The 21,292-nt window shown below is 40.6% G+C and overlaps 7 protein-coding genes across 10 annotated transcripts; 4 read left to right on the forward strand and 3 right to left on the reverse strand.

The window, feature by feature from the left end:
• The first annotated feature begins 189 nt into the window (after positions 1–189).
• On the forward strand, positions 190–1,674 carry LOC145728990 (BAG family molecular chaperone regulator 2). The gene is made up of 3 exons (XM_081979586.1): positions 190–428; positions 519–737; positions 795–1,674. The coding sequence occupies exons 1-3, from the start codon at positions 395–397 to the stop codon at positions 1,142–1,144; spliced, it is 603 nt and encodes a 200-aa protein (XP_081835712.1). The 5' UTR covers positions 190–394; the 3' UTR covers positions 1,145–1,674.
• Positions 1,663–4,450, reverse strand: LOC145728976 (potassium/sodium hyperpolarization-activated cyclic nucleotide-gated channel 4-like). 3 transcript variants are annotated; one of them, XM_081979559.1, is made up of 9 exons: positions 4,012–4,450; positions 3,711–3,949; positions 3,424–3,654; positions 3,206–3,347; positions 2,958–3,121; positions 2,675–2,850; positions 2,405–2,610; positions 2,139–2,348; positions 1,663–2,089 (listed from the first exon to the last, which is right to left on the reverse strand). In XM_081979559.1, exons 1-9 carry the CDS (start codon positions 4,048–4,050, stop codon positions 1,832–1,834), a joined length of 1,665 nt encoding a protein of 554 aa, XP_081835685.1. In that variant the 5' UTR covers positions 4,051–4,450; the 3' UTR covers positions 1,663–1,831. The 3 variants fall into 3 exon arrangements, with proteins under 3 accessions (XP_081835685.1, XP_081835686.1, XP_081835684.1); XM_081979560.1 differs by having other exon boundaries at positions 2,675–2,766; positions 3,206–3,374; XM_081979558.1 differs by having other exon boundaries at positions 3,206–3,374.
• A 128-nt stretch (positions 4,451–4,578) lies between these two features.
• On the forward strand, positions 4,579–6,830 carry CSN1b (COP9 signalosome subunit 1b). Of its 2 annotated transcripts, none has more exons than XM_081979562.1 (5): positions 4,579–4,738; positions 5,169–5,408; positions 5,459–5,858; positions 5,914–6,485; positions 6,537–6,830. In XM_081979562.1, exons 1-5 carry the CDS (start codon positions 4,673–4,675, stop codon positions 6,750–6,752), a joined length of 1,494 nt encoding a protein of 497 aa, XP_081835688.1. In that variant the 5' UTR covers positions 4,579–4,672; the 3' UTR covers positions 6,753–6,830. The 2 variants fall into 2 exon arrangements, with proteins under 2 accessions (XP_081835688.1, XP_081835689.1); XM_081979563.1 differs by lacking the exon at positions 4,579–4,738 and adding an exon at positions 4,917–5,075.
• A 414-nt stretch (positions 6,831–7,244) lies between these two features.
• Positions 7,245–10,172, forward strand: LOC145728974 (carboxylesterase 1E). Its single transcript, XM_081979556.1, has 7 exons — positions 7,245–7,611; positions 7,668–7,886; positions 7,944–8,366; positions 8,418–8,640; positions 9,065–9,337; positions 9,391–9,543; positions 9,593–10,172. The coding sequence occupies exons 1-7, from the start codon at positions 7,351–7,353 to the stop codon at positions 10,084–10,086; spliced, it is 2,046 nt and encodes a 681-aa protein (XP_081835682.1). The 5' UTR covers positions 7,245–7,350; the 3' UTR covers positions 10,087–10,172.
• A 39-nt stretch (positions 10,173–10,211) lies between these two features.
• On the reverse strand, positions 10,212–16,553 carry Cul1 (cullin 1). Its single transcript, XM_081979548.1, has 14 exons — positions 16,184–16,553; positions 15,845–16,011; positions 14,686–14,950; positions 14,199–14,594; positions 13,274–13,567; positions 12,952–13,215; positions 12,055–12,111; positions 11,802–11,994; positions 11,665–11,744; positions 11,487–11,605; positions 11,240–11,360; positions 11,074–11,174; positions 10,790–11,009; positions 10,212–10,722 (listed from the first exon to the last, which is right to left on the reverse strand). Exons 2-14 carry the CDS (start codon positions 15,979–15,981, stop codon positions 10,642–10,644), a joined length of 2,328 nt encoding a protein of 775 aa, XP_081835674.1. The 5' UTR covers positions 15,982–16,011; positions 16,184–16,553; the 3' UTR covers positions 10,212–10,641.
• Positions 16,554–16,575: 22 nt separating this feature from the next.
• On the forward strand, positions 16,576–19,603 carry LOC145728972 (DNA helicase MCM8-like). The gene is made up of 8 exons (XM_081979550.1): positions 16,576–17,032; positions 17,090–17,431; positions 17,484–17,725; positions 17,785–18,033; positions 18,100–18,316; positions 18,370–18,853; positions 18,915–19,296; positions 19,354–19,603. The coding sequence occupies exons 1-8, from the start codon at positions 16,984–16,986 to the stop codon at positions 19,555–19,557; spliced, it is 2,169 nt and encodes a 722-aa protein (XP_081835676.1). The 5' UTR covers positions 16,576–16,983; the 3' UTR covers positions 19,558–19,603.
• LOC145728981 (zinc finger MYND domain-containing protein 10-like) lies at positions 19,548–21,288 on the reverse strand. Its single transcript, XM_081979566.1, has 6 exons — positions 21,059–21,288; positions 20,715–21,004; positions 20,295–20,659; positions 20,094–20,243; positions 19,824–20,014; positions 19,548–19,773 (listed from the first exon to the last, which is right to left on the reverse strand). Exons 1-6 carry the CDS (start codon positions 21,142–21,144, stop codon positions 19,590–19,592), a joined length of 1,266 nt encoding a protein of 421 aa, XP_081835692.1. The 5' UTR covers positions 21,145–21,288; the 3' UTR covers positions 19,548–19,589.
• Positions 21,289–21,292: the final 4 nt, after the last annotated feature.

The raw sequence follows: 21,292 nt of genomic DNA on the forward strand, positions 1-21,292 counted from the left end.
AGTTAGTATAGTTTGAGAAGTTTGAATGCAGCTATTTACTCTGTGGTAGGGGCAAAAAACATGGACATGGCAGTCATAACACAAGGCGACAGACGACGTCATTCCTGTAGTTTTATTAAAATAAACGACTTGGCAGCGCTGGCAACGGTACATACGTTGCAGGACAGGACTTGCAGGATCACGTCAGTGTCATTTGGCTGTCACTGTGTCAGTTCACTCAGTTTCCGGTCGTTCTGGAAGCGAAATCCAAAACTAATCGTTTATTCCCGGATTCTAGAATCATTCTATTCTGCCCCTTTTCGTTTCATTTAAATTTCTAGTTGAGTGGTTCCGATAATTACGATTCCATTCAGAGGATCAACGGGACTGGAGCTAATTTGCCAAAACAACAACAATGGATGTAGATCAAGCTGTATCCAGTTCCTCAGGTTGGTCCAGTGTCCAATCAGTTTTTTTAGTCCCATTTTCTTTTTTTTAAATTTCCTCTCAGTGGGTCTTACGAGAGTTGAAACTTGCAGCTTTAGCAACGACACTGGTCCTTTTGCCCAAGGTGGATGAAAACACTAGCCTGGACAACAAACGTCCCAAGGAGAGAATTATTGAAATCCTAGATTTGTTGGAGGGCCATGTGGAAAAGTTGAGAAAGGAAGCAACACAACTTGAGGAAGATCGCGATCAGCTGCTAACCACTCTGGATTCAATTCGACATGCGGATTTGATGAACCAATTGGATGACAGTAAGTTTTTTTTAACCAAATAGAAAGGTAGTTCTGAATGGTTTTTGTGTTCTAAAGACGATGCAGACGATGTCAATCGGTATGCTGACCGCATAATGAGCCGATGCCAAACTGTAGAGGTGAGAGTATTGACACAACGTGACCAGATGCAAGAAGATGCCTTGTCTCAAATTAATCGGCTGATTGACGGCCTGGTGATGGACATAAAGAACGACCATGAAGCAGCAAGACAGCGTTGCATTTCTTACGTCAACGCCTGCTCCTCCATCATGGTAGATGGCGTGATGGACAAGCATTTTGAGTCTGCTTTATTGGGCTGTGCCTTGGACGACCAAAAACGCGTCAAGAAACGTTTGCAAGGGTTGTTGAATTACTTTGAACGTTTGAAGGTGCAAATGTATGATTAAGGAGTGATTGGTGAGGCAAGAATGCTGTATAGGTGCTATTTGGGGTTTATGTCCGCATCGGCCATGTTATTACTGTTACAATTAGTAAGTCTATAGGATCATAACAAAAAACTGTGGTTTTTTTTATTGCTATTTAAAAAAGGATTTCAGGAAGTAGATATGTGGCTGTTTTCATAATTTTATCAGTTTTATGCCTCAAAAGTCATTTTGATTGTTTAAGTTAAGACTGATATTTACTGTGGGGTATGATATTTAAACATTCACAGTATAAACTTAAATTAGACTTAAACCATTAAAATGATTACAGTCAAGTGGTTAAGAGGTGAAATGGAAACCAAAATAGTGGTTCTAAATACATCACCAGCTTTAATTTGTCCTGTATACCTACTGCACTTGAATAACATTTTCACCTTAGGGCTGTATGCATGTTTACTTAAAGTGATAATCCCACTTTAAAGCTTTTCAAATTACTGCTAGTTTGTAAGCTCCATTTTTTTTTAAATTAAAGTTAATAAAACTCGTTAATTATGTTGGTTTTATTTGATTTCACGTGCTGTGGTGTAGCTACTTTGACAGTTGTTAGGATGACGTTCTAAACCAATTAGTAAATTAAAACTTTTCACTTAACTCTAGTGCTATTAATCTAGGCGAGAATGCTGCAATACAGTTCAAAAAAATATAACTGGATTATCGTCTAGACGCCGACGTGGTTTGTTCCTTCTTATTGTAATCGTCGAGCATGGAAGCGACCTCCATTCGTTCGGCGGCGATATGCTGAATGTTGGCCAAAAGGTCCGGATAAGGGCTAATTGCCTTGACAAAATCTTTCTGGTCTAGCCGGTAGATTTCAGACACTTCAACAGCGATCACTGATGCAGTTCTTAGTGTCCCTTTAATGATTAAAGCGATTTCTCCAAAGTGTGAGCCGTCCTCCAGATGACATATCTGTCATTCAGTAAATATCACATCCAAAATAGCAGTTGGTAGGGCTCACCTCCTTGCCGGATTTAGTGTAGACGGCAACCGTTCCAGTGGAAATAAAGTACATACTGGTGCCGGGGGTGTTAGCTCTGATGATGATGTCATTCACCAAATACACCTCGATCCGTAAACAAGCAATAATCCGCACTAACAAGTTGATTGGTAGGTTGCGGAAAAATATGACGTTCTCCACCAGTTTACGACATGCGTGCATGTTGATTTCCTGTAAAAAGGCCGACTAATGAAAAGGCCTTGTTTAGAGAGAACACAATGGCTGACTTGTCTCAGTTGTTCCGAAATAGTGTCCAGTATTTCATTCTCCCGGAAGTAGCTTTTTTGAAAGCGAAACTCGTAATAAATCAGAATACGGCTGCGCATGTGCATCGGAAGTTGCTTGTGACGCATATAGTCTTTCAGTTGACGTTCCATTTCTACGTACTTGTGGGCCGCTGACGTTTTGCCCTTCATGATTTCCATGATTATTGCTGTTTATATTAGAGACCTTTTTTTAACACCTTTGACGAGTGGTATATAAAACGGGGACCGTACCTAGAATATAGATAGAAAATAGGCTGGACGCGTACCAGCCCATCCACACCAATAAAATTTCAGCTTCAGTAGCGGGCAACACTTTACCATAACTAGAATTATAAATAATCAAGGAGCCCCTGTAAAATGCCCCTACTATGGTGTTCAGTACTGGATGATAACTAGTGGATTCTGCGCTGGAAAAAAATCCTTAATAAAATCGCAAACCAACAAGTAGGCGACCTGATCATAACAATTATTGATCACCCGTTATTTTCATGAATTTTAATATCGGAGGACTTACTGGATCACACTCGACATGGTGCGTGCCCTTTGAAATATTCGGTTTTTTGGTGATCCTACGCGTTGTCTCATAAACTTCAACATACAGCAAATTACGTGCCAATACAACAAAGTGAACACTACCACTAAGGTGATCATATAGGTGTAATAGTTTATATTCAAAATCTGCAATACAGATACAGATTCTAATCGAAGTTACCCATTGCCTTATTTATATAAAACTATAGCGGATATTTATATGCAACTTACCTCTGTACAGTACTTAAAATGTTTATGAAACCGAATAATCAGCAAGTACTTGAAGCAGTACAATACGTGCAACGCTATTTGGAAGGGCACTGGCATCGTAATCCAAAACAAAAGATTGCGTGGACAACAAGCAAGCAGATCACTAATAAAGAAGGTCTTCATATATTGTCTGAAAGCCACCAAAGATGTTATTTGCACTTGCCGTGTGGAAAACTTACAAGGCGATTTGCTTCGAGCCCAACACCACCTCCTGTTTGGGTTCATCATAGTAACCGGTGAAAAAGCTCAGAAACACGTTGACTATGAAGATGATGTCGGTAACAAGGCCTAATACCACCCATTCGATAGAGAAAATGAATGAGTGCTTCATGTCGTAGAGCAGAAAATCAAAAGCCAAACAGAATATTTCAGTCAGAATAGCAATAATCATGATAAAAGACCAAATTAGGCTGAAATTTCAAACAGTTGGTTTTATAGGGATTAAAGTGGTTTTAGGTACTCATACTGAGCCCTACTGAAAGGATGTATTCTAAAACCATAGTTGAGCACTTGTCGTTTACGTTCCTTCACTATAGCCCCGAAACTTCTTAAATGGTGTGTGTACATTTTGCTCGTCTCCGACACCACGCAAATCCGTATCAACCAACGTCGAAACTTGTTCACCAGACCTCTATTGGGAATACCAGCGTATTCGAATTCGTCCGGTAAATCCTCAAGTGTGCAATCGTGTCCGTAGTGCGTAAACTACAATAATATTATATATAGTACAACAACTCTTACTCAAAATAACGCAATGAGTTACTTACGGGACTCTTGGTAATAGGAGTTTGACCCTCCATCGACATCCTGACCTTTAAAAAAAAACTAGAACCACTTTAAAACGGCACTAAACTAACGGTAACTGACATTTCTAAACGCTGGCCGGTGGACATTTTAAATTTTGTCATCCTGCCAATATGGCGGCGCCGGCTTGCTGTCTACTGTCAAAAACGTCCAGCGTTGCCACTACCTGTATAGTCCATAAGTTCCTGATTTAAATTTTTCGATTATCTAAAATCACTTTTTTATTACAGATTTTATAGGTAAAGTATTTTCAAACTTGTACGAGTATTTAAATTAGTATACAACCGAAAGTTAAAAAAAACACGAATAAAATAACAATAAATCACTTAGCACATTATAGATTAATAACTGCTTTTAGTCTATTTTTACATAAGTTTTATACATTATTTAAACCTCCATTACTCTGCCTAAGAAAAATTAATTCAAAATTATAGAAACAGCTGAGGTCAAAGAACTTTTAGTAAACTGTGGCAACGTCGCCGTATGGCGGTTTTCTGTATTGCGTTTTTTTTAGCAAATTTTTGGCATTTTCACCAAATACAGTAAACAAATGAGTAGAATACTTCGATCATTCTTCAATTGTTCGTTACTTGAGCAGCTAAAACTTGGTAAAAGCAGCTTGCCATGGATTTCGAACCTGTGTTTTTAGTTGTAGGTAGTCCAGAAATTGCAGGAAATGGCAATCATCTTGTAAGTAGATTTTTATAGTTTTAGTAATGGGTTTAGTGGAAACTGCCAAAAAAGGTACACATTGTTTTTTTTTCCTTAAAAACTAACTGAATAATAATTTAATTTTCTCTTCTCTCACTTTTTCTCCTCGCAAATATGCAATCATGCAAACACCACCAACGTTGACATTACTGACATGCCATAGACAATTCTATGATTTGTCTCTGACAGTTGGTAGACAGTCATTAAATATAAATAAACAAAACAAGTTTAAAAAAAGAGTAGGTAAAACCTGGTAAAACATTTTTATTGGTTTGTTAATTAGGGTATGCCCTTACAGTTCATGGCAATGGCCCAGGTGAGACCGTCAAATCCTTTTATAAAAATTATAATTATATAACCTTACTTTTTGTTGGGGCACTGCCACACTCTCATTTGTGTGAATTTATAGAACTTAATTGAACCTATGCAAGTGGACGCCCCACCAGAAGACAATGACAATAACGAAGAAACTTTTTTCATTGTGGAGAATCCCACCATAGACCTAGAGGCCTATGCTATGAGTTACACTGGTTTGGCCAAAATCCACCGCCTAATTTTCATTGTGGACCATTGTCCCTCTCTGAGGCTTGAAGCCTTAAAACTGGCTATTTCCTACGTTATGACCACCTACAATGTGAATCTGTATCAGGTAGGTCAGGTTTGGGGGATTAAATTCAGATTTTTGATAATGTAGTACAGGTGTTGCATCAAAGACTGGCTGATCTTACCAGCAGCATGAATGTGCCGGATGTTGCTGCTCCGTCGGCTTCCCAGGATATCCCCAGTATTGACAATATGTGGATTGAAACACGATTGAAAAAAGCTGCTCTAAAATTGGAAAAGCTTGACAATGACTTGAAGAATTATAAGAGCAACTCAATTAAAGAAAGCATCCGACGGGGTCACGATGACTTGGGGGATCACTATTTGGATTGTGGGGATCTGTCTAATGCCTTAAAATGCTACTCAAGGGCTAGAGACTATTGCACCAGTGGCAAACATGTGGTAAACATGTGTTTGAATGTTATTAAAGTATCTGTGTACCTACAAAACTGGTCACATGTTTTAAGTTATGTCGCTAAAGCTGAGGGAACCCCTGGTTAGTTCACAGTGTTATTGTGTATGTTTTTATATGGCTAAATGGGGTGTTATAGAGTTTACAGAGTCTCAGGCCAAAGAAGCCAACCCTGTGATATTTACAAAGTTGCGTTGCGCTGCAGGTTTAGCGGAACTGGCAACGCGCAAGTACAAACAAGCAGCCAAACATTTTCTGCAAGCAAATCTAGATCACTGTGACTTTCCTGAACTGTTGTCAGGAAGCAACGTTGCCACCTATGGTGGTTTATGCGCCCTAGCCACCTTTGATCGTCCCGAGTTGCAGAAACACGTAGTAAATAACGGTAGTTTCAAACCGTTTCTGGAACTGGAGCCGGGCCTTCGTGATGCGATTTTAAAATTCTACGAGTCGCGTTACGCGGATTGTTTGAAGTTATTGGACGACATGAAAGACGCTTTGTTGCTGGACGTGTATTTGGCACCTCATGTTCCTTCGCTCTACGCTCAGATACGCAGCAGAGCTCTGGTGCAGTATTTCAGTCCGTACATGTCCGCCGATTTGCGGAGAATGGCGCAGGCGTTTGGCAGGACCGTACCAGCCCTGGAAGACGAACTGATGAGATTGATACTGGATGGACAAATTCAGGCTCGAATTGACTCACACAATAAAGTAAGTTTTAATTTTAGCTTTGTTTTATGGTAGTTGTTAAAGTGAAAATAGGTTCTGTTTGCTCGAGACGCGGATCAGCGAGGTGCCACCTTTGAAAGAGGGTTAGCAGTAGGCAAGGAGCAGTTTAGAAGAGCCAGGATGCTAGTTCTTAGGGCCGCAGTTCTGCGCAGCCGCCTGCAAGTACAGAGTCCCCCGAGAGAACAAGGCGAAACGGCTCAGCCACAAATGCAACCAGTTTCAAGCGGTCACGCCAGTTCTCGCTCTTGAAACTCATATACATACCGTCTTATATGACGCCCTTGCGTGATTTTGTTTTCTGATTATTAAACGATTATTTTAAAACTACACATTTCAATTATTGTCAATTTTGTTTATGTAACTCCTTTGTTATATCGTAATTTTTCTTGCATTACTATTTCTTTTGTCCCCGAAAATTACGTATATCAATGTAACGGGTGTTCAATAATTGTTATGGTCAAGTCGTCTATGGATGGCAATTGTCACAAAAAGCGTATGTCTTAGATAACCTTGCAAACAATTATTATATGACAGCTGTCAATTCAAACCATATACGAACTTAGCAACGGCCCTACGTTAATGCTGGAACGAGAGAACCAAAGCCAACTACCACCATAACAACACTCCTTATAAAAAAAACATTCTATTATGGCAGCAAGCAACAAAATAGTGTTTTTTAATGATTTATTGATTAAGAACTCTTTTTACTTGACTTGCTAACCGCGTACTAATATTCATATCAGAGTAGGCGTCTTTGATAAAAACTCATCAGTGGACATCCTGTGGTTTATCGTCGGCTTGAAAGTCAAGGCCCACTCGACTCGCCATTTACACAGCGAACGTCAAAATGTACTTAACAATAATAATGTTTCTGCCAATTTTGGCAGCAACATTTGAATTGTCCTGTTCGCCAAATAATACCGAACATCACAGAGTGCGCAGAGTTGTGGGGGGCGTAGCTCCCAATTACCCCCCGTTCGACGATCCGGTGGTTTATGTGCGTTTTAACGGGCGTTCAGCCCGAGTTCAAGGACTTCGAGAGTTTCCTCATTACGTTTTCAAGGGAATCAAGTACGCTCAACCGCCGATCGGAATTGACAGGTTTCTGGTAAGTTTTTTTTTTTGGAAATTTTGGAATAGTTTAGTTTAGACTCTTTGTCAAAGCGTCCCAAAGAGAAGTTTTTAGAAGGTGAAGTTAAGGCTACCACTTTTGCACCTCCTTGTATTCAGCCTGTGCCAGGGCGCAATTACGTTTTAGGCAGCGAGGACTGTTTGGCCTTGAACGTTTTCACCCCCGACTTGCCCACCGGAACTGAAGGTTTGCCCGTGATTATCTGGATTCACGGTGGGGGCTTCCGCTACGGTTCAGCTTCACAATACGGGGTAATATTCATGTCGAACACTTTTATTCCAAGTAATATTACAATAAGATCAATCTAGGTTAGACATTTAGTGGGACAACGCCTTCTAGTAGTGACAATCCAATACCGTTTAGGTTCGTTAGGATTTCTAAGTTCAGGCGACAAACACTTACCAGGCAACGCTGCCTTATGGGACATGGCTTTGGCCGTACAGTGGGTGCGGAACTATATCGGATTTTTCGGGGGTAATCCCCATAGGATTGTAGTGATGGGACACGACACTGGAGCTAGCAGTGCTCTCTTACTAAGTCTTACCAAAATTGCCAGAGGCGTTCCTAATGCTGTCGTGGCCATGTCCGGGACTGCAGTGTCACGGTGGGCCATCGATAATACCCCTTCAAACACCGCAGTTCAAATAGCACAACAAAATGGTTGTCCCACTAAGGATGTCGTTACCATGGTAAAATGTTTACAAAAAGTCCCGGCCGAGTCTATTATCAAAGTAATATTAAATAAATCCGATTCAGTATTGTGTAGTAATAAGATATAACAGGGGGATTCACACATCGAGTTCCAACAATTGCAATCAAGAGGGTTTGTTTCGGGCTTGAATGGACGACTAGCGGCTGCACCTGTAGCGGAGGGACTTAATGACGGTCGGTCCTTACCCGGACTTATAGAAGATGACCCTGTTGAGTCCGTATACAAGCAGGAAAACGCTAAAATACCTTTATTGACCGGGGTCACTAAGGATGAAACTCGTAGGGCTGTCAAAGGTATACAGGTGTGGTAAATCCAAAACCGACCATAGGAAAACCGTGTAACTGACAGAGAAACGTAGATAATTGCATGCGTGGGACAAAGATAGAAAACGAAAAATCAACAAGTAGGCCATATTTTCAGCGCGCTGTTGCCAAACGCCAAGTTATTTTGTCGACGGTGTTTGAGTGATACTTGGCGTTTGGCAACAGCGCGCTGAAAATATGGCCTACTTGATATTTTTTTCGTTTTCTGTCTTAGTCCCGCGCATGCAATAATGTACGTTTCTCTGTCCGTTACGCGGTTTTCCTATCGTCGGTTTTGGATTTACCACACCTGTATACACTATACTTATTATAATGACGTCTGACTAACTTTGACATTAGTCATACTGTACTAGTCATAAAACTCTTCATAGACATTAAAGTCTTGCGTTCACAGGTCACTACAAGCCAGAGATTCTTCATCAATTGGCCACAGTGCCAAACTTTCTCAATAAAGTCCTAGTGGAACGTCTACACAACAGTCCAGTGATATCCAGACTCAGCGGTCGACTTAGCAGCATTGGCAGACTGGAGAACGCCACCAGCGCCCTCTTATCCAATATTGGGGATTTGAGTCATCAGGGAGTGCTGCCATTAAATTTTGACGCGTACGTCAAAACTAAGAAAGCGGACGCTTCTGAAAATTTGAATAAAATCGCTGACATCACGGGTACTATACTGTTTTTGTTGCTTATTTCACACTTCACATTCAGTGACATGTAGCTGATGCGCTTTTCAACGTACCTGCTTTCGTGACCGCCCATTTGTGGAAAGGAGCGCCCACTTATTTGTATAGTTTCGAACACGTGGGCAACATGAATCGAGGACACAGCTTTTTGCAGGGTTTGCCACTCGTGGGAAATTCTACAACTTCCGGTAAGTTGAGAACCATCTGGTGTAGTATTAGTGTCAAACTTTCAATTAGATGAGTCCGGAAATTTGGTCGGTCACGGTGACGAACTGGCTTATCTGTTCGATGCTCAAGACATGGAAGGAAACCCTCTCCCGGTTAAAACTCCCAGCGAGGATGACCTGAAAGTGCGGTCAGTTTTCACGAAAATGATCGCGGATTTTGCTCGACACGGCGAAATCCGAGTAGATAACCAAAAAGTGCCGTCCTTTAACGCGGGCGATAACAATTTCGTCCAAGTCAAACCGAAACCGGTGGTTCAAAGCAAGTTTAAATTTTGCGAGATGGCGCTGTGGACACACATTGGGGAACGTCTAAAAAGCGGATACTGTCAGTTCTTAAACGCGCTCCAAGCCTCCGGCGTTCCCACTCTCAGTCCTGTAAAAAATTTGGATGATTTGATTGGAGGGATGCACGCGTCAGCGTCAAATACTCGAAACACCGGTTTGGGGTTGCTGAGTAGCCGACAACAGGGTGCGTCAAAGAAGATCGGTGGAATTCTAGGTTAGTTGATTATCCTCTAGGAACGTTTTATTAACTATGTAATCGTAATTTTCATAAATAATAAATAATGCTGCTAGCAAAATTGCAAATAGATTTGTGTTTACTTGGAAGACTAATCAAACATCGCACGTTAAAGTAATCGTTTATTAAATAGCATTCTTTTCAATTATTTAAATTCAATACAATCCTAAAATATGTACAATTATACATTCACGTGTGTATCACTGTCCTTTGCACAAAAAAAAAACACAATAACAGTTCACTCATGTCAACGCGCTGCCAGGAAAGGGGGTAGAGCAACAACGTTTGATTTTTTCAAGTGAGAAATCAAAAATTTGAATTACAAAAAAAAAAGCTGCAAATCGCCCGAAATGGTTTTTAAATTTCCCGCCCGAAAAAATCACGCTATAGCTTTTTTGAATTTTCAGTAAAAAAAGTATCAAAGAAAAATGGGTGAGGAATGATGAGGTAAAGGAAAGGGGGATAGTAAAAACGAAAATCTTACGCACAAGTCCCAGAAAAAAAGAACGAATAAATAACGGTCAGGTTTTTTTGTCCCATCATGCCAAGTACTTGTATTCGTCCTTCTGTCCCTCCGTCCTCTCCAAGTACTCCTTTTCGATCAAAATATCTATGCATTTCTGTCAAATCACAAGCGCAACTGTCAGTAACGCCCAATAAAAAGGTCAACAGTCGTAACACTCTCACCTTGATGGTTTGTACACGCGGTTTGAACCGCGACGATAACTGATTAAGCACCTCCGCGACCAACTGCTGGTGCTGGTGCACCTTTCGCATTTTCATAATTCTAACTATGGCCGCCTGGATCAGCAGCTTTCGGTCTTCCTCGATGTGCTTGTGCGTCGTTTCCTGCTCCATTTTCAGTTCCGTTTTCATTGGGATGTTGATGTTTACCCTAAGTTTTTTACTGCAACACCAAACAATTATTTAGCACAAACACGGCCCATTTAGACATTTAGACAAGGCTATACTTTTTGAAACCCAAATTCAAAGACACGGTTGAGTTGGCGCCGACGTCGTTTTCGTCATCGTCACAGCTGAGTAGTTTGGCTTTGAGCAGGATCTGGATAACCTGGACATAAGGCAAAAAGTATTTATTTAAACAAACGCACTACTCAATGCAAAAAAATAACACACTTGAATCAAGAAGTCCTGTTTGATTTGGGTGTTTTCTTCTAGTTGAGCTACAGTCCACGTGTCAGCCACGTTGAACTGCAGCAGCACAGCCATTTGGAAGGTGCTAGCCTGTAGCGTATACCTAACAAAATTGTACTAGTCTTGTAAATGAACTCACAGATAGTATAGGAAGTTAGTATTAGTAGATAGTATAGAATTATTAACATCACATGATAGACAATTTGCTTGCAAAATAAATGGAACTCACCTGTTTTTAAAGCAATTAGTGTTCAGTTCGCCTTTGGACATGTTGTATAGCCAGTTCAGTTTCCGGCCTGAATGCTGACTGGCATAGAAATTAGTAAACCTACTTACGCTACGTTCCAACTGTAACAAAAACGGTCAAACAGTAGCTATTTCGAGACCCTAACACAAAGCAAACTCACTTCGGAAGGCAAGCTAAATGTGAAAGACTGCTGAAACGGCCAGGAACCAGAGGACAACACTTGAATACTAAAATCAATACCTGCACAACGAAACCAATGAGTCCAGTGAGGTAAGAGCATGTTAACGACTGGCTTACCTAGAGACTCATTCGAATTAGCCATGTGATTCCTAAACTGTTCGTTCAGGTCTTTCGAGACGCCAATATCTTGAAACATGCGTTGCAACTTGGACGTGTATTCGAAGCCGCACGCCTGCTTCAACTTGGAGATCATCGACGCCTCAGCGTCGTCGCTGGCTGACATGTGTTGCACAAGCCGTTTCGCCAGCATCTGCGGTAGATGACACTGTTAAACATTACTGACTAGCGATACTGAATCACAGTCACTCACCTTACTATAAAACTTTTGAAAAACGTCCTTGTCTTCGATGTATTTGAAGACCACCATCTGTTGGTATTTATAGCAAATGTTAGATTAGATTCTAATGTACAAGGTGATTATAAATTCCATATTATAAAATACTGATTTATGATTAAGTTTGTTACTAAAGACCAAGACAAATACAAGTCAGGTTTTTGGTTGCATTAGGACAGTATACACAGACTAGGTATTTATATTTAATTACAAAACGAACCTAATCTACAGGATGGTCCAAATTGATTGTAGGACAATTCAAGGGTGGAAGTACATAAAAAAACTCTAAAATGTCATATAAACTGTAGTCGAACGGTGATCCCTAACAAAGCTAGCAAACCCTAAAATGATCCCAAGTTAGTTAAATAATATTTGTAAGTGGTCAATTGGGATTTTTTTCGGTTTTTTAAAATTATCTGGAATCTGTCCACGGGACCCGTTCAAAAAGCTTCAGATTTTTTTAAGTTGTAATTTTAGGACATGTGATAGCTCAGACTTTTTCCTAAAAAAAGTTTATTTTCATTTTGCATAGTTTTTCAGATACCGTCATTTTTGTACGCTGAAAAGAATTTGTATCTGTCCAGATTATTTTAAAAAGCCACCACTTTGAAATGGCAAACAAACAAATTTCATATGAGCTAATTTTGTTTTGGAATTGAAATTAAAAAAAAACTTTTTTTGGGGCACATGTTTAGGGCTCGCTAGAGGTTCTCAATTACAGTTTATATGACACTTTGGTGTTTATTTTTTACGTAGTTGTCACCCTTTAAGTATCCTACAATAAATTTGGATCACCCTGTATATGACAAACAAATAAATTAGCTCAAAATTCGTGGAGAGGAGCTGTTGCCAATACTTAGACTTGACACTTACAACTTGATTAAGTGTATCCTCCAGTTCAGCTTCTTCCGCGTTTTTGTTGCTCTTTTTCAATAACAGATCGCAGTACTTTGCTAACAATTCGGGAGATCTGCTCGAAGAATTAGCGGATTTCGTGACCGCGTTCGCGTTGATGAAACGGCCACAGGCTTTGTCCAACGCTGCCACGAAACCGCTGTCGTTGCCAAACGCGACCAGCACCAGGGCGTTGTATTTACGGTGTACTTCCAGAATCGTGTTGACGTAGATCTTAGGATCCTGTCGCACAAGTCAATTAATACACGATTCGGAGCGCTAGAGCTGGAGAAAAACGTACATTGTGAGCAGCCTCGCCGCATTTTTCGATTGCGGCCAGTCCTTGAGCTGCAATGTGCTGTTCGAGCAGCCCACGCAGCTCGCCGAGGCCGTCCGGAATACGCGCCACCAAGCTGTACATCCGTCCAAGATCGTCATCCTTATCGGCATCCAACAGTTGTTTGAACTCTGAGTGGAGCAGTTCCAGGTGCTTTTGAATGAGCACGCGTTCACATGTTTTGGCCAGTCGTTCGCTGGTCGTCTCGTGCAAGTACATGTGCACCCGACGCATCTCCTCCACCAATCGCTGTTCTGCCTGAAAAACATTTTAATCTGCCAACACATTTCAAATCCCTCAATTGCACTAATAGAGGGGAAACTGTTATTAAAGTAAGCGGAACTCAACCAGTAACGTATTGTGTCAACATTGCCACTACAATCAGACCACTAACGTCAGTTTTATTTGACTTAAATGTCAAAGGTGGTGTCACTAAGAATCATTATTAATTTCAGACTTTTTGTGCGTTTTAATAAATACCATTCCTCATTTTCAAAGTATACAGGTGTGGTAAATCCAAAAGCGACCATAGGAAAACCGTGTAACGGACAGCGAAACGTAGGTAATTGCATGCGCGGGAGAAAGACAGAAAACGAAAAAAATATCAAGTAGGCCATATTTTTAGCGCGCTGTTGCCAAACGCCGTAGGTAAGTTTGTCGAGGCTATTCAATACTTACGGCGTTTGGCAACAGTGCGCTAAAAATATGGCCTACTTGATATTTTTTTCGTTTTCTGTCTTTCTCCCGCGCATGCAATTACCTACGTTTCTCTGTCCGTTACACGGTTTTCCTATGGTAGCTTTTGGATTTAGCACACCTGTATATGCTTCTCTCACTATATTCATAAAATTAATGAGCATCCTTGCAACATCAACTCCTTACAACTTACCCTTTTCATGTACTCAGTCACAGGATTTTCAGCCAAAAATGCCGTACTTTCTCGAGTATAGAATCTTTCAGTGTCCTCGAGGAAAACGTTCTCAAAACTCTCTTTGTAAACACTTAGATTAGGTCCCTTTGCCCCTGGCTCCTCCTCATTGAGCCCCAGTTCCACATAGCAGCTGATCACGCCAGACACCAGTCGAGTATTGATAGTTTCACCATTTCGCTCTTTCTCGATCAATTTGAGCACAGCGTTGGTGACTGCCTTGTTTAATTGCTTAAACAAATTGTCCCGCCAAGTTACCAACGCCAACTGGTAAATCTCGTAAACGTGTTTACGTCCCTCCTCGCATTCTCGTTTCACCCAGTGCCGATTCAGATATGCACAGACGCCGTCAAGAACCTGAAACATAGTGAGAAGGAATCCGTTATGTTGCCATACCTAAACGTTTGTTACAGTGTAAACCAGGTTTACAGTGTTTACAAGAACTGACCTTGCTGCAAAATTGATAGTCTTCCCACCGAACGGTGTAAAACTTTAAAACGTCTTCGTCCATTCGATGAATGCCATCTTCCAGCAGTCGAATTAGGTAGTTTTTTAAAAACTCCTTCAGACGTTTGTAGAGTTCCATACCGACCAACTGGGCGCCTCCGCCCACTTGACTTTTTTTGTTTTTTGACGAATTTGAACCGGTCCGACCATTCTGCTGGTGCACCGACGTGCAATAATTGTAGACATGAGTGTACAGTTCCATATAGCTGCAATCCAACAAAATCAAATGACATAAAGCAAAAATGTCATTTGTAATTTAAGGCAAGAAAAATGGCCAGTTGGCTATTTGCACAGATCAAATTGGTAATTGAATGGAAGCTATTTTTACTACTTTTCATTTCTGTCAAAAAAACATTGTGACTGACATATGGGATAGAAACTGTAAACAGGTCGAAAATTCAAAGTCTCTGACAATAATCCATTGTCCATTTGACCTGTGTCAAACTTAGGCTATTCTCCAAGCTTCTAGGTAATACTTGGAAAACTGTAGACATGGAATACTTGTTTCCTATACATTTAAAGGATAGGTGGTACATGTCAGATTTAACCACAAGAAAACAAATGGACATTAACTTTGTTGAATACTTTAGGCCTATTTTGATCAAAGTGTTTCAAACTAACATACTCCATGTCAAGGCTCTAGTAAACACTAACACTAAAATGCATCCTTTGTCACTGTCTCATAATAATAATTATCTGACACTGTCTAGCATCAACAAGTTGTCAGATTTAAAATAAAAAATAAGATTTGACAGCAGTAAAGGTGACTGTCAGTGTTAGTATGAGTTATAACAGTAGCCTGTTAATTAAAGTCAAAACCAAAAACTGCCATTTTGTATCACTTGGTGGCTCTTACACTTCCCCTTCAACACTTTTTCCATGGCTTTCTTCATAAGAAGAAGGGTGAATGATCAACTTTTAAGCATGTATTTTAAATGTAAAAATACTTCTTTCTTCTAACATTATGTACAACAAAGTTACATCATTTTTAACTAAATCATTCTTGACTGTTACTATAACTGAATATGGTCTTCATAGGTTTTGAACTAATAAACTCCAAACCTTCCAAAATAACAACTGGCTTGTAACCAACAACTTACCGTTTTTTGGGCATGCTTTCCCTGTTGTAGACCTGCTTAATACCACAGTTTAAGTCACCCCATATTTGGTCCAAGTCAATCACCGTTTTAATTCCAGCAGTGTTGTTCATAGAATTGATTGAGTTCTTATTTGACATTGCCCCTTTTTGGTGTCTTTGTTTGTGGATCTGCAAGTATACAAAGAGAGGAGAGGTCAGTGCATATTGGTACCCCAAACGAGGGGGTAGTTTTAATACGGACAGAGGGGGGGGTTAATGGCCGGAAAAGAACAACATAATTATTCTTTTGTTTTCCGGGAGGGGGCAACTTTCTTTTAAGCGCCAGCGCCGCCCTACTTACCAGTCTTTTTGTATTTCTTGTCTATAATAACATAACAACGATTTTACAAGCGGGTATTTACAAACGGCAGGTTCGTGAAGGGGGAAGAGGCGAGCAACTCGAAATTTGCAAAAAACCAAGAGGAAAAACGAAACGGATTTTATTTTGTTTCTCTATTTTGGGAATCGCGAAAATTGACAGATCCGTCAAACAGGAATGACGTTTGTCTTCGCGCACGCTGTGTAATTCGTCTCGTCATCCAGAAGACGTTTCGATCTGATTTATTTCCCTCTTAAAGGAGTTCTTGTAATTTGGTGTTTTTTAAGGGCGATTGCACGTAAATTTTTATAACGCACACACGTTACACAAACAACACAATACAGAAAATTATGGTCGGCCAATTTTCTGCCTGGGTTTGACAATTTTGACAAATTTGTTATGTCGTTATGGGTGTCAGAAAACTTTAATATTGGGTTCGACTACAACCTGGGCTACTACTCTTTAATTTTGCGCATTAATAATCCGTACTTTATTTTCTGTTTCCAGTTTTTTTTAACTGCATCCTTCCAAAATCAAGTTTACGTTACATGACCTTACCTGTGTAATTAGAATGTCTACAATACCAAAATTTGAAAAAAATACAGATATTTAGAATTTTACGGCGGGTTTGCAGACACATCCCATCAACATGAACAGGAACAGAATTTGTGACGTCGGTTATAAGATGTAAAAATTCAAAACTAATTGCCGCGTTTTAAGAAATATTGTTTATTTCCTATTCAAATTGAGTTTATAGTGGTTCTCAGGTTTTCACTCAATAAATGGCACCTACTAACGAACCTGAAGTGAGCTTGTACTTTCACAATCCTTGTAAGTTCTTTTGTGCATGGTTAAATGTTGCACAACTTAGTGGATTTATGAGTTTAGGCCCTGAGGACCTAGCAACAATCGCATTAAATGTATGCACGTTCCAAACTCACGTCCGCAATAACGAGGCTTTCTACTCACTAACTCAGATCGACAAAGACCGTTTTTTCATTGTGGATTTGGAGATTTTGGTAGGAGACCAGCACTTTCTCGACAAATGGCCTCAATTTGAAGAAGACCTCAGCACCAGCACTGAGTTTACGTTAAAATGCTTTAGTTTGGCGTTACACCAGTGCCTGAGTGTCTTAGATACACCCCATAAACAAACTTCAAAAATTAGAGCTCGAATTTCCAACCACAAACCTTTGCTTGGGCTTAGAGACGTTAATGTAGGCTGTCTAGGTGAGTGTTTTAAGTATTTTGAATGGTGGGTGTTAATGATGAAACCCTACAGGTAAACTTGTGTCCCTGAGGGGTTCTGTGATCAAAGTAAGCCCAGTTAAAGTTATTAGTGACTACATGGGGTTCTACTGTCCTTCCTGTGATAGTACCAATGTTGTCAAGCAAATTAGAGGGTGTTACACCCCCTTAACCACCTGCTCTCACTGTACGGCAAAAGGTCATTTTGAGGTAGCCTACAATTCACCACAGACCAGTACTATTAATTGTCAAAGTGTGGTTTTGCAAGAAGTTGATGTAAGAACTTAGTTGAGTTTGATTGAACGGATTATTGGTATTTTGTTTGATGTTTAAAGTGCGACATGGCAAAAGTACCTCAAACTTTGGAATGTGAGCTAACTGAAGACTTGGTAAAATCCTGTCAGCCTGGGGATGAGGTAATTATCTCTGGGGTGGTTAAGGCCAACAACCCTAATGATAATAAAGGAAAAAACAAACAGAACACAGTGTTTACACTGTATTTAGAGGCGGTGGCTGTGAATAATCATGGAAGTAAAGGTTCTGAGAGGATTTCATTTACTCAAGAAGATTACAAGACCATCAAGGTTGTTTTTTATATTTTTGTAGCTATGCAAAAGAGCTAAATACTTATAATGTGTGGTTGGAAACAGAAAATCCATGCTGAGCCACAATTATTCCGCTATCTAGTGTACTCATTGTGTCCGTCAATCTATGGACATGAAATAGTTAAAGCTGGTTTACTACTAGGACTGTTTAAAGGCTGCAAGTCACTTGGTGCAAGGTCAGAGTCACATATTTTAATGGTAGGGGATCCAGGACTTGGTAAAAGCCAAATGCTTAAAAGTTGTGCCAATGTATCTCCCAGGGGTGAGTTATCTGTTTACAACTCTGACTAGTAATTAATTTATAACAACATTCAGGGGTTTACATCTGTGGTAGTGGAAGCACCGCCTCAGGGCTTACAGTGACAATGACTAGGGAAGGGAGTGGGGAGTATGCCCTGGAAGCGGGTGCTCTAATGCTAGCAGATCAAGGGTGCTGTTGCATTGACGAATTTGACAAAATGCCTACGCAACAAGATTGCCTACTGGAAGCGATGGAACAGCAGAGCATCAGTATTGCCAAAGCGGGAGTGGTCTGCACTCTCCCTACCAGGCCCACTATTTTAGTTGCGGCCAACCCCGCTAGAGGCCACTATGATAAAGGAAAAACCGTGGCTGAAAATTTGAAAATTGGTAGTCCAATGTTGTCACGTTTTGACTTGATTTTCGTGCTGGTAGATCGTCCCGATGAGGTCTTAGACAAACGCTTGTCTCGGCACATCTTGACTGCCCACACCTCCACAAAACGTAAACACACACCCAAAGACTTTACTTGTGAAGCCAATGGAGTTTCGAGTTTAAAGTAAGACTTTCCCATTATGTCAGTACTGTCACACCCTTTAACTATAATCACGGTTGCACAGACAACGTCTCCAACCGGATGGACGACCAATCAATCCTCTTCCTCACGAAACTATGCGCAAATACATAGCGTACGCGCAGAAATATGTCAATCCCCACCTCTCTCAGGACGCTAAAACAGTGCTAACGCATTTTTATGTGGAACTAAGAAAACAATTTGCTAGTGGAGACCACACCCCCGTCACTGCTAGACAGCTACACTCTCTAATTCGCCTGACGGAGGCTAGAGCCAAAGTGGAACTACGTGAAGAAGCCACAGAAGATGATGCCAAAGATGTGGTGGAGATCATGAGGCACAGTCTTATTGATGTGTTCAGCGACGAGGCTGGGGGTCTGGATACAACCAGATCACCCATGGGATCTGGAATGAGCTACAAAAATCAAGTCTGTTGGGATTATACATACCTATTTCCTGAAACCTGAAAGGTCTGCTTTTTGCAGGTTATGAAGCTCTTAGACAATCTACAAAGACTATCAGAAGAAGAATCCAAGTCATTGTTCTCAATTAAGGAAATCAAGCAGGCTAGTGAAGCTGTTGGTATACCAAAAAAGAAGTTTGGCTCGACTCTACAATCTCTTAATTTACAAGGTTTCCTTCTAAGCAAGGGACGGGAAATGTATCAGTTAAACTCTGCTTACTTATAACATTTTTTTTACTTGGTTTAAATTCAAAATAATTAATTCTGGCAAAGCGGTTTGTGTTGTGGCCAATTGTTCACTTGACACGCTCTGGAGCAATACCACACCCCTTTACATTGCGAACACCGTTGTATAGCGCTGTTGCCGCATTGCGCGCATTTTTCGTGTTGCGTTTCGTTGTCGAACCTCTCCAACAAGTCAGTGTTGTAAGCCTCGTTCAGCCTGTGAAATGACATTTAACTTAACCGCTTTTAACTGGTACTAACTTTTACTTCACGGCAGCCTCTTTAAGAGTGTTCCTGTCTTGAGCAAACACTTCGTTCAGCTGTTTCTCGGCGATTTTCTTCCATTTTCCCTGACACTGTTGCATTATCGCTTCTTTGATTTCCAGCACGGCTTCCAGGAGAAACGGTTTCGAACAGGTTGCATACTCCCGGATGCATGACATTTTGCACAGCCAGTGCTAAAAATTGTGTACTCTGATGAAAACTGCTTGTCACTGGGGTTGGAAACAAAACCGCCTGTAGTATCATTTCACTTACCTTAAGTTCAATCAAAGGCGCTAACTGGTCCAAAAGAGTGGGACTAATCAAAGGCAGTAGACGTACCAGTTGGTTCCTGCGATTCTCAGTTATGGGATAATACTTCGGACAATCGGGGTCAAGCAGAAGGTAACGCAAACTCAACCACACCTACTTAAAAAGCATTTTGTAATTGACATTAGGGTTCTTGGGGGCACAAACCTGAGCCTCCGCTTGTCCCAGTTGCTCCTGGTCCCATTCCTTCCACTTTCCTGCCATGTACAGTTTACTGTTCTTAACCCATGGTTTTGCCCCTAAAATTTCAGTCAGAAGCACTGGGATATCGTATGTGGTGTACAAGCGCGAGCACACTGATATGGGGAGTCCCTGCATATTTTCCACTAAATATCTGAGTATGGTGAGACACCGCACACCAACTTCAAAAGATAGCGTGTCACGTTGCCTAGCCAATTCTTGTTCAGGGGTTTCTTTATAGTTTGGAGGTTTTTTCTGGTGTTGCAGGCTTAAAAGCTGCGAAATCATCCCACTAGCGTAATCTAGCAGATCTATTGAAGCTTCTCCAAGAGCTAAAGTGATATCATGTAGTAGTCCTACTTATCAGTGTCTGTAATAGTAGAGTACCTTCGCAGCAACTTGAGTGAAACATAACCAGTTCCAACAAAGACACACTCACTCCTTCATGGTAAAGAATGGAGTAAGCAATAAAAGTACAATCTGGATTGGGTTCAAGTTTGAGAAGTTTAGGGAGAATTTTGTGCTTCCAAATGTTAATTAAAATAGCTTCATGGACTAAAACTGCAGCTTTTCCAAATGAAACTAAAGTCTCTTTAACGTGCTCTTCTTTTAGGGAAGCCGCCTCAACTGCAGCTTGTTGATTCAGTTTTTGGAGTCTGTGGTGCCACTCCAACCATCTGGGAGAGTTGATAGAATAATATGTGGTCTCTGGGAGTAAAAGTGGTACTTACTGAGAGGTCCCAATATTAGTCACTGTTTGAGGCACCATAGTATCTACAAATAACTCGATTTCATTCGGCATTAGAACACTTTCCATAATGATTGTGGAGAGTTTTTCAGTTTTATCGATTAAATGACGGCCGAGTTGTCATAGTGACGTTCTCAAATTTGTTTGCCCATAGTTTGTCTTTTTCTAGACCATTCTAAAAATAGTTTTATTGACCAATCACAAATCATATAACTTA

This window comes from Ips typographus, linkage group LG5 (assembly GCF_016097725.1).
Source record: "Ips typographus isolate SLU linkage group LG5, UJ_Ityp_2.0, whole genome shotgun sequence".
NCBI classification, from domain to species: domain Eukaryota; kingdom Metazoa; phylum Arthropoda; class Insecta; order Coleoptera; family Curculionidae; genus Ips; species Ips typographus.

Bases quoted from the DNA above. Each gene is read 5' to 3' on its own strand.
- LOC145728990 (XM_081979586.1), top strand. From the start codon at position 395: ATGGATGTAGATCAAGCTGTATCCAGTTCCTCAG. The intron at 429-518 runs GTTGGTCCAGTG...TGAAACTTGCAG, and splicing joins AGCTGTATCCAGTTCCTCAG to CTTTAGCAACGACACTGGTC. The intron at 738-794 runs GTAAGTTTTTTT...TGTGTTCTAAAG, and splicing joins GATGAACCAATTGGATGACA to ACGATGCAGACGATGTCAAT.
- LOC145728976 (XM_081979558.1), bottom strand. From the start codon at position 4,050: ATGTCGATGGAGGGTCAAACTCCTATTACCAAGAGTCCC. The intron at 3,950-4,011 runs GTAAGTAACTCA...ATATTATTGTAG, and splicing joins CTCCTATTACCAAGAGTCCC to TTTACGCACTACGGACACGA. The intron at 3,122-3,205 runs GTAAGTTGCATA...TCTGTATTGCAG, and splicing joins ATTTTAAGTACTGTACAGAG to ATTTTGAATATAAACTATTA.
- CSN1b (XM_081979562.1), top strand. From the start codon at position 4,673: ATGGATTTCGAACCTGTGTTTTTAGTTGTAGGTAGTCCAGAAATTGCA. The intron at 4,739-5,168 runs GTAAGTAGATTT...GTGAATTTATAG, and splicing joins CAGGAAATGGCAATCATCTT to AACTTAATTGAACCTATGCA. The intron at 6,486-6,536 runs GTAAGTTTTAAT...AAGTGAAAATAG, and splicing joins GAATTGACTCACACAATAAA to GTTCTGTTTGCTCGAGACGC.
- LOC145728974 (XM_081979556.1), top strand. From the start codon at position 7,351: ATGTACTTAACAATAATAATGTTTCTGCCAATTTTGGCAGCAACATTT. The intron at 7,887-7,943 runs GTAATATTCATG...AGATCAATCTAG, and splicing joins GTTCAGCTTCACAATACGGG to GTTAGACATTTAGTGGGACA. The intron at 9,338-9,390 runs GTACTATACTGT...AGTGACATGTAG, and splicing joins TAAAATCGCTGACATCACGG to CTGATGCGCTTTTCAACGTA.
- Cul1 (XM_081979548.1), bottom strand. From the start codon at position 15,981: ATGTCAAATAAGAACTCAATCAATTCTATGAACAACACTGCTGGAATT. The intron at 13,568-14,198 runs GTAAGTTGTAAG...AATGTTTTTCAG, and splicing joins TGACTGAGTACATGAAAAGG to GCAGAACAGCGATTGGTGGA. The intron at 11,995-12,054 runs GTGAGTGACTGT...CATCTACCGCAG, and splicing joins TTCAAAAGTTTTATAGTAAG to ATGCTGGCGAAACGGCTTGT.
- LOC145728972 (XM_081979550.1), top strand. From the start codon at position 16,984: ATGGCACCTACTAACGAACCTGAAGTGAGCTTGTACTTTCACAATCCT. The intron at 17,726-17,784 runs GTAAGAACTTAG...TGATGTTTAAAG, and splicing joins TGGTTTTGCAAGAAGTTGAT to TGCGACATGGCAAAAGTACC. The intron at 19,297-19,353 runs GTCTGTTGGGAT...TGCTTTTTGCAG, and splicing joins GAATGAGCTACAAAAATCAA to GTTATGAAGCTCTTAGACAA.
- LOC145728981 (XM_081979566.1), bottom strand. From the start codon at position 21,144: ATGGAAAGTGTTCTAATGCCGAATGAAATCGAGTTATTTGTAGATACT. The intron at 20,660-20,714 runs GTACTCTACTAT...ATATCACTTTAG, and splicing joins TCACTCAAGTTGCTGCGAAG to CTCTTGGAGAAGCTTCAATA. The intron at 19,774-19,823 runs GTAAAAGTTAGT...GTCATTTCACAG, and splicing joins CTTAAAGAGGCTGCCGTGAA to GCTGAACGAGGCTTACAACA.